At 54.0% G+C, this 9,497-nt stretch overlaps 1 protein-coding gene across 1 annotated transcript; it reads left to right on the top strand.

Annotated features, from left to right (window-relative positions):
- The first annotated feature begins 721 nt into the window (after positions 1-721).
- On the top strand, positions 722-9,252 carry DGCR6L (DiGeorge syndrome critical region gene 6 like). The gene is made up of 5 exons (XM_024763697.1): positions 722-926; positions 1,013-1,173; positions 7,124-7,224; positions 8,091-8,231; positions 8,763-9,252. The coding sequence occupies exons 1-5, from the start codon at positions 817-819 to the stop codon at positions 8,844-8,846; spliced, it is 597 nt and encodes a 198-aa protein (XP_024619465.1). The 5' UTR covers positions 722-816; the 3' UTR covers positions 8,847-9,252.
- The last annotated feature ends 245 nt before the right edge of the window (positions 9,253-9,497 follow it).

A 9,497-nucleotide genomic window follows, 5' to 3' on the forward strand; every position in this document is an offset into this window, starting at 1 on the left:
TCCAAACCTCTGTCTCCATATTTTTATTTGGCATCGGTGCACAGGGAGCCAAGATTTTTGCAACAGGCTTGGGATTTAATCCTTGTAGAGTAGATGGCAAGTGCCAATTTTTAGTTGGCGGGTTTACTGTTACCATTTTACTCTAGCCTTTGTGTAAAATTGAAAAGTCTGAAAAGAACCAATGTTTTAGAAGAAGCAGTGTCACTTGTAAACATCCTGCCACCTAACAGGACAGCCTCTTCTTCTCCACCCATGACTTGATAAAACAGGAAGCTCTCAACACAGGCCTGAAGAAGGTGGATTTCACGTCACTGTGAATTAAAACTGTTCTAATGCAATGAAGCTACTAAATACATATGCTTGTTCTTAAGAAAAATTATAAAACTAACAAATCCTTTACTCCAGATATAAAAAATAAAATCTATTAATCACTACTGTAATTTGATTCCAGAAAAATAGCCAACTGAAGCAAAAAAAAGCACAGGCTGCCCATAGCACAGTCTACAATGTAGGGCGGGGGTGGGGGCGGGGCCTCGGTCCACGCCCACCGCGCGGGCGGGGGAGAATTCTCAGAAATCTCGCGATTTTGAGGCTGTGGAGTAACGCCTCCGAGGTCGCGTGGGCGGGGAGGCAGGGTAAGGGGCGGGGACAATGCGGGACGCTCTCCGGTGGGGCAGAGACAGCCTCCTTCTGGGTGACGCAAAGCCGGGTCGCGCTGTGCTCAGAACTGTCGTGAAAGGGGGCGGGGCGCGCTGCGCTGGGGAGTGACGTAGAGGCGCGCGTCGCTTCGGCGGCGGCTGGCGGGGTGCGGGCGCCATGGAGCGGTACTCCGGCGCCTTGGAGGAGGCTGTGGATGGAGCCCGGCAGCAGGAGCGGCACTACCAGTTGCTGTCGGCACTGCAGGGCCTGGTCAAGGAGCTGCCCAGGTGCGCGGCCTCGGGGCGCGCGGGGTGGGCGGGGCCGCGGGCAGGCGGCTCGGCCCCGCCCCGCTCACTGCGCCCTCCTCCCGCAGCTCCTTCCAGCAGCGCCTGTCCTACACCACGCTCAGTGACCTGGCCCTGGCGCTCCTTGACGGCACCGTCTTCGAGATCGTGCAGGGGCTGCTGGACATCCAGCACCTCACCGAGAAAAGCCTGTACAACCAGCGCCTGCGGCTGCAGAACGAGCACCGAGGTGCGCGGGGGCGACGGGACGGCCCAGCTCCCCGCGCTGGAGCTCGGCCTGCCCGGGCAGTTCCGGTCTCTGCGGGCGGAGGCCTTCCGCGGATACCGTTCGAAAGAAGCCCTTGAAATTGACCGGATCGAGGGCGCGGGGCCGTTGATGACAAATGGGTCAAGTCGGTTTTACTTTGTCAGTTGCACAGTCATATTTTCGCAGGACATCCAGAAACTCCCTGCTCGCGCTCCCGCGTGCCCTCACTCCCCTTCCAGGCAGGATGGCCCGAGGCCTCTGTGCTTGGTCAGCCCATTGGCAGGTCTGGTGTTGGCGGTTGGCCGCCCGCAGTGATGCCCCGCAGTGTTGACAGCTCTGCAGCGCCCTTTAGTGTCAGTTTCCTCTCCACAGCGCATCAAGTTCCCTTGCACTGATCCCTGAGGCACCCTCCAGAATCCGAAAACTTTTCCACTTGAGCCACGCGTTTGGCCAAAGCCTTGGGAGCCTTGGCCCCTCCCAGGCATCCCTACTGGGAATGGGAGGGGCCTCCGGAGCCCCTTCCTGCGAGGTATGCTGGTCAGCTCTTCCCGCCCCCTCAGATTTCCCACCTTTCTTATTTTATTTTTCCCCAACTTTTTATTTATTTGAAAAAGGTTAAGTATTTAGAAAAGTTGGAAGTAGAATATAATGAATACTTACTTATACGTTCTCCAGCTACACTCAGTAACTGAAGTTTTGACAAAGTTCTTTGTGTCCGTAAGTATGTGCAGCACCACAGGGCTTCACCAGGGGTCCTCAGCATTCCTCTAGACCAGGGTTTTCAACAGCAGCGCTGTTAGCATTTGTGGCTGGACAAGTTTTTTTTTTTCTTCTTCTTTATTTATTTATTTTTGGCTTCATTGGGTCTTCGTTGCAGTGCGCGGGCTTCTCATTGCGGTGGCTTCTCTTGTGGAGCGCGGGCTCTAGCCGCGCGGGCTCTAGCCGCACGGGCTTCAGTAGTTGTGGCACGCGGGCTCAGTACTTGTGGCTCGCAGGCTCTAGAGCACAGGCTCAGTAGTTGTGGCACATGGGCGCCGCGGCATGCAGGATCTTCCCGGACCAGGGCTTGAACCCATGTCCCCTGCTTTGGCAGGTGGATTCTTAACCACTGCGCCACCAGGGAAGTCCTTGGACAAGTCTTAATGGTTCTTTGCTGAATGTTTAAAAGCATCCTTGGCTTCTAACTACTAGATGATAGTGGCACCTTCCGCCAATAATGACAGCCAGAAATGTCTCCAGACATCCTTGGGGGTCAGCCTTGGTCCAGTACTGAGAACCAGCGATCTAGAACAAGAACGCTCTCCTCTGTAACCACAATGGATAGAAATGAATCATTCCAGGGTGTGTTCTGACATTGAGTCCACAGTCACATACCAAAACTTGTCTCAAATTATCTGTCCCTTTATAAGGATCCAGTGTGGGGTCATGCATTGCCATTGGTTACTTTGGTCTCTGCTTCTGAAACAGTTCCCAACATTTATTGTGGCGCTGACTTTTTGAAGAGTCCAGCGTATTCTGCCTTAGAACGTCCCCACTGTGGATCTGTTGGATTGCCTCCTCATATTGACATTTTACCTCTTTTTCCACTTTCTGTGTTTCCTGTAAACTGGACAGCATGACGATACACACGTTAAGCGTTTGTGGCAAAAATTCCTCCTAGTGATGTGAGGTCCCTTTCCTGTGGGGGCAGATGATAGACATCTGCCCCAGGATTAGTGTGTTTCTATCAGGAATGGATGTTGGGAATTTGTCAAATCTTTTTTCTGCATCTATTGAGATGATCAGGTGGCTTTTTGGTTACGACGGTGAATTACATTGATTTTTTAAATTCCTGGGATAAATCGCATTCCTGGGATAAATCTTAGTCATGATGAACTGTTCTTTTTGTCTATGTTGGTTTGATTTGCTAAAATCTTAAGAATTTTTACTTCTATGCTAGTGATGGACATTGGCCTGTAGTTCTCTTGTAACATTTTTGTCTGGTTTGAGTATCAGGGTGATACTTGCTTCACAGGATGAGTTGGGAAGTGTTCTCTTTGGTTTTCCAGAAGAATTTGTGTATAATTGGTACTACTTCTTCCCTAAATGTTTGGATGGTTGTCTTTTTACATATTTTTTTTTATAATTATATTTTATTTATTTATTTTTGGCTGCGTTGGGTCTTCGTTGCTGGGCACGGGCTTTCTCTAGCTGCAGTGAGCTGGGGCTGCTCTTCGTTGTGGTGCCTGTGCTTCTCATTGTGGTGGCTTCTCGTTGTAGAGCACGGGCTCTAGGTGCGCGAGCTTCAGTAGTTGTGGCATGAGGGCTTAGTAGTTGTGGCTCGTGGGCTCTAGAGCACAGGCTCAGTAGTTGTGGTGCACGAGCTTCATTGCTCCACGGCATGTGGGATCTTCCCAGACCAGAGATCAAACCTGTTTCCCCTGCATTGGCAGGCAGATTCTTAACCACTGCGCCACCAGGGAGGTCCCTGTACACATTGTTATTGAGGAATGAGATGCATATTCACAAATCCAAAGTACATAGCTGATGCCTTTTAACGCTCAAATCATGCCACATTTGGCCAGTGGAAGAACAGTGGGCTGGCTCCTGTGTCCTTTTGATGTGTCCCCATCATTCTTGGAGCACTTCTTGCTTTCTGGTACAGGAAGGTGTTCAGGCTCATCATGTTCTTTCCCAGCCTCAGCCCCTCTTCTGACAGCCTGCTTCCAGCTTCCCCACACCAACAACCTTCCATCAGGATGGACCTTTCCCCTTTGCCACCGTAAAACTTTCCCACTCCTCCTGCCTTTGACTGGGTCTGTGCCAAATGCAGGCTGTCAGTAAGTAGTATTTGCTCTCGTTTTGGTGATCTTTATCTCCAGAACTTAGTAGCTCAGGGAGCAAATCAGGCGCTCAGAATAATTTTTTTAAAGGGAGAGGGGGCAGCAAGGGAACAAGCCATGTCTCCATGGAGCCCTGGTTCCTTTCAGTGGGGAGTTTTGATAACTCTTCAGACACTTCGCTTCTTGTCCTTTGGAAGGTTTTGTGCTGTCAGCAGCGGGAAAGTGCCTGTGACTTTCTGCTTTTCCTTCCTCTGACTTAGCAGGTGGTGGTTGGCTGCCATTGCTTTCCTTGGTCATTGCAAAGGCCAGGCCCCCGCCCGGGCAGTGGGTGCAGCTCTCTTTTTGCCTCTGGTTGCTCGCCCTGTGGAATCTGGAAGTTGACCTGAGATCTGTAGTGACGTTGATAGATGGGGTGAAGATGACATTTCCCTGCATTTATCTGTTTCCTTGCATCCTGCCTCCACACGTTGTAAATGTTAACTGGGGAGTGTCTTTGTCATCTCTTTGTTTATGGAAATGTCTTGAGGGTAGCCCTCAGCTTCAGACTCACTTAGTGTGATAAATGCCATAGTCGAGATGTGCACGCACTGCGAAGAAACAGGAGATTGGGGAACCTCAGGGGTCCTCCAGAGAAGGGCTGTAACGTGAGGTCTCTGCCGAGGACCGAGTGGTGGCCTTGTGTCTTATAGCCGGGACCCCTCCTCACAGGGGAGCTCTGGCCACTTGACACTTACTAGTCTAGGATTTTGGCTGCATAGTGTTGAGTGTTCTGTTTTGTGATTGGTTTCTTTCCATCCCATGCTACCTTTCTCTTCTGTCCAGTCCTGTACAATTAGTGGGGACTGTGGAAGCTTTCCTTGGTGGTCGTGGTGGCCCCTCTTGGAGCAACACAGACTCCCTGGCACATGGCCTCTGCCGGCTCATGCCATCTATTGAAAAATTAATCAAAAGTCAATCTAAGAAAGAAATGGAAAATTTTAGTCGATCCAACCTGAGGATTCTAACCTGGAGACAGTCTTTCCGAAAGCTCTGAGGACTGTTCCAAAGAGGTGAGGAGGAAGGCCAGTATATATGTGATTTTGGTGAAGGGGTACATGTAACCCAGCATGCAGCTTGGTAGAAGGTTACTGCTATTTACGAGGAACAGATAGCTTAGTTAATGGTTTTAGTGCATTTCTAAGTATGGGAAGATGCAACAAACTGTATTCATAAAATTTTCTCCTGAAAATATCCAAGTGTCTGAGGGCCAGTTCTGCCAGTTTTCCCAGAGCACAAAGTGCCTCATCCCGATCTTCACCCTGAATTCCTTTCAGGTAGGTCAGCGACTGCAGTGGTTAATGACTTGATTCTTGTAGAACTGGGTGGTGGGCAACATTCTCTCTGGTACAGTCCCTTCTCTTTCAGTCTTTTTTTTTTTTTAAATCAGTGTTACTTTATTCTTTTTTTACAATTAATTTATTTTTGGCTCTGTTGGGTCTTCGTTTCTGTGTGAGGGCTTTCTCTAGTTGTGGCGAGCGGGGGCCACTCTTCATCGCGGTGCGCGGGCTTGTCACTGTCGCGGCCTCTCTTGTTGGGGAGCACAAGCTCCAGACACGCAGGCTCAGTAGCTGTGGCTCACGGGCCTAGTTGCTCCGCGGCATGTGGGACCTTCCCAGACCAGGGCTCGAACCCTTGTCCCCTGCATTGGCAGGCAGACTCTCAACTACTGCGCCACCAGGGAAGCCCCTCTTTCAGTCTTAATTTCGACCAAGGTTTGGGAGGCATTTCATGACCAATTTGTACCACGGTGTTAGGAATGCTCATTCCCAGGTCAGGCGAGGATTTCCTTGATAGGCCACTCAATGTGCTGTTACCAGACTAGGCCCTGTTAACTAACAGTAGCCCAAGGGCTCCGCGCTGCCTGTCCTACTAGTCTGTTATTGCCCTGTTGTTGCTTCTTCCCACATCTAGAGCTACACTATTACAATCCCTGATCTTACAGAACTATATATTTGGTCAGTTGTTTCAGGTCTTCTAGTCATCATCTTTATTGGAGGCTCAGCCACATATTTGGTCATTAAAGAAACAATAATCTTGTAAAATAGGCAGAAATATAGCTAGTGACATTAATAAGGTCATCAGTAAGTATTTAAGCTGAGAACTCCAGCCCAGTGTCTCCCCAGGTCATCTGACCAGTCTGTTCTGCACCAATCGCTGTCTTTAAGGGAAATGATATAGTGGCCTTGTCCATAAAGTCCACCAAAGACGTCTGCACGTACAAGGCCAGTGGTGGGTCATCATGACCCCTTACAGGACTGAGAAAGGAATGTTACCTCCTAAGGAGTTACATGGCTGGCACCAGAGGAGAAAAGTTGATGTTTGTGGTTGAGCAGGTATTTCTGCCACTGGGGAGTCGGGTCATGCTTAATGCAGATGCACAGGGCACAGCGGAGGGGAGGGAGGAGGCTCAAATGAGCAGAGAAAAATTTTTGTTTAAATGTTGCTTGTCTTGCCTTAAAATATGAATTTTATTTCATCACATCCTTGGGCCCCCCAGGGTCTGTGCCTACCCTACTCCCTCTAGGAGCTGTGGATAGGGTACAGGGTGGCTCTGCACCCCTCACCACCACCAAGGGCAGCACTGAGGGGGAGTGACTGCCACAACCCAGGGCAGAGGCCACTCTCCTCGTCCTCCTTTCCCAGGCCTTCGCCTGGGTGGTCTTTTGGATGTCTCAGTGGATGTCCCTTGGATGATGGCAGGTCACGCTGGACTCCTGGCCTGTAGCCAGCATCTGAGCCTAGAAACCTCTAGACCGCAGTCTCCTCCCTCCCTATCCACAATTCTCTGAACTCAGGCTGCAGCCCTGGCTCCACACCCATACCATACACTTGGCCTCACCCTTCTCTAGTGCCCTGGAGTCCTGCTGCTGGAGAAGGGCCGTACCCTGGGAGAGGGCCCGCCTGAGTGGGCTGGGGACTGGGTGTCCAGAGCTCCACCCAGCTCCCAGTGCAGGCCTCCCTCACGTCCACGCCTCTGCCCTGCTTCCCTGTGCTGGTGGGACAGCTGGAGCAGGCCCCCTCCTTACCCCTCTGTCACCTGCTGATACCCCTCTGGTCTTGTCCCCTTCCAGTGCTCAGGCAGGCGCTGCGGCAGAAACACCAGGAAGCCCAGCAGGCCTGCCGGCCCCACAACCTGCCTGTGCTCCAGGCGGCCCAGCAGCGCGAGCTAGAGGTAGGGGTGTGGGCAGGGTGGGCACCACTTGGGCTCTGCTGAGAGGGCCGTAGAGGAGGGGCTCCGGGTGGCTTGGGAGCCATTGGCCAGCCTGGGCCTCAGCCTGGGGTGGGCCGCGAAGGCTCCATGTGCCCACATGTGGCTCTTCACTGTTGGGGGTTGGGGTGTGCTTGGAGTGGATGGAGAGTGTGTGATCCCCCCACTCCCCTCCTCCTGCTCCTCGAGACAGCAGCTCCTAATGGGCTGGGCCTGTACCGGGCAGGTGTGAGTGGGGGCCATTGTGCCCCATGGCCTTGGGGATGAGGGCAGTGGTGGGATGATGGAGCCAGCAAGTCCTGCTCCCACGTTGCCTGGGAACAACACAGAGGCCCACCCATAACCAAGAAGCCACCAGTGGTGGGGTGCATGTGGAGGCGTGTGCAGGGTCCCAAGGCAGCCCCAAGCCAGGGCATGCAGGGAGGAGGTGCTGAGCCGGGCTTGGCCGCAGCTCCAGTGGGGAGGAAACATATGCAAAGGCCCAGAGATGGTGGCCAGCTTGACAGTCAGCAGAGGTGGAGCCAGCATCTGGCCAGCTCATGGTGGTCCCGAGCTGTCAGGGCTGGGCGAGGCCTGGCACAGCAAAGGGAGGACACCTGACAGGAGGTGTTGGAGGAAGGGCATTTGGGGCAGGTCATCTGAGCCTCTCTGCAGGGTTGTGTGTGGCTAAGGAGCGACGGACCTGGGTGCAGTACGGGATCCATCCGTAGTCTGGGAGCTGGATCCACTGGGAGGTGGGGAGGGGCCAGAGGAGGTGACAGGCCAGGAATGTGTGTGTGAGGCACTGATGGGCAGGAGGCTGAGCCCTTGAGCTGCCTTCACTGTGGCAGGCGGTGGAGCACCGGATCCGTGAGGAGCAGCGGGCGATGGACCAGAAGATTGTCCTGGAGCTGGACCGGAAGGTGGCGGACCAGCAGAGCACACTGGAGAAGGCAGGGGTCGCCGGCTTCTATGTGACCACCAACCCGCAGGTCAGTGGCATAGGCCTGCCCTGGCACAGCCCAGGGGATGTTGGTCCCCAAGGCTAGATTCCATATGGGATTTTAGCTGGTCACTGGGAGCCCAGGCCCAGGGTGTGTGGGGACAGGGGACATGGTGAGTTAGGGAGGCTCCAGGAAGGGTTTCTGCGTTGTGCTCAGCATGGAGGCCGGTCACACTGTCTCCGCCACAGGAGGGTAAGCCATGTGACTACAGAGCATTGCCCACCTTCCCCGGGTTCACTATGCCCTACAGGGCCTCGTGTGCAGTTCCCCTACATCCCTGCACACACCTCCACTTGTGCCAAGCCAGGGCAACTGCAGGCCCTGCCACAGGTGGAGTCCCAGCACCTGCCCCTTTCTGGCAGGCAGCAGCCAGGCTTCACTGGAAGTCAGCCCCATGGGCTCAAGCCTGGTGCTCTCTAGGTCCTGGTATCTGCCCCGGGTCCTTGGGTAAAGGAGGCTGCTTCCTGGGGCCTTTGCCAGGGCTAAAGGGGACCTCACAGTGGCCCCTCTGCATCCCAGGAGCTGACGCTACAGATGAACCTATTGGAACTCATCCGGAAGCTGCAGCAGAGGGGCTGCCAGGTGGGGAAGGCGGCACTATGACCAGGCAGGGTTCCTGCCAGTGACCCGCTGCCCATCTTGGCTGGGAAGACAACCCTGTTCCACAGTCAGCAAAGGCAGCAGAAAGCTGAGTGGCGCTCATCTTCCTGAAGTCTGGCCACCACCCTCCCAGCTGCTTGCAGGAGGGGCACCCCGTGAGGAGAAGCTAGGTGGACCTGGGCTGCGTCTGCCACCCACCTTCACCTGGGCTTTTTTGTCCAAAGCTAGGGTGGGAAGGTAAAGGGAAGAGTGGGCCCAGCCTTCCGGCTGTCTGCCCCAGGCTTCCGATGTATTCTGCTCTCGGCCCCTCCCTTGGCAGGTGCAGCCCCCGAGTAGGAAAGGCTCATGAGCTGCATGTGACCCCGAGAAATAAAGACGCCGCAGCATGGCCTGCACGTGGCTTGCATGACAGCTTTGTGGTACCTGTCGTGACCAGGGCCTAGCTAGGGCCCTTGCCTGTGGGCTCCGTGGCCTACAGAGGAATCAGCAGAAGATGGCCCCACCCCCATGTCACAGAGGCCCCTCCCTGGGGCAAGTCCGAGGGCACTAGGGCCACATCCAGTCTGCTCTGTGGGGCGGTCAGAGCAGCCAGAGCCTGGTGTGGGTCACTGGGGCCGCTGGGGTGAAGGGCACAGAGCAGCAGAAAGGGTCTGA

This window comes from Neophocaena asiaeorientalis, unplaced genomic scaffold, assembly GCF_003031525.2.
Source record: "Neophocaena asiaeorientalis asiaeorientalis breed wild unplaced genomic scaffold, Neophocaena_asiaeorientalis_V1.1 scaffold110, whole genome shotgun sequence".
NCBI classification, from domain to species: domain Eukaryota; kingdom Metazoa; phylum Chordata; class Mammalia; order Artiodactyla; family Phocoenidae; genus Neophocaena; species Neophocaena asiaeorientalis.

Bases quoted from the DNA above. Each gene is read 5' to 3' on its own strand.
- DGCR6L (XM_024763697.1), top strand. From the start codon at position 817: ATGGAGCGGTACTCCGGCGCCTTGGAGGAGGCTGTGGATGGAGCCCGG. The intron at 1,174-7,123 runs GTGCGCGGGGGC...GTCCCCTTCCAG, and splicing joins GCTGCAGAACGAGCACCGAG to TGCTCAGGCAGGCGCTGCGG. The intron at 7,225-8,090 runs GTAGGGGTGTGG...TCACTGTGGCAG, and splicing joins CCCAGCAGCGCGAGCTAGAG to GCGGTGGAGCACCGGATCCG.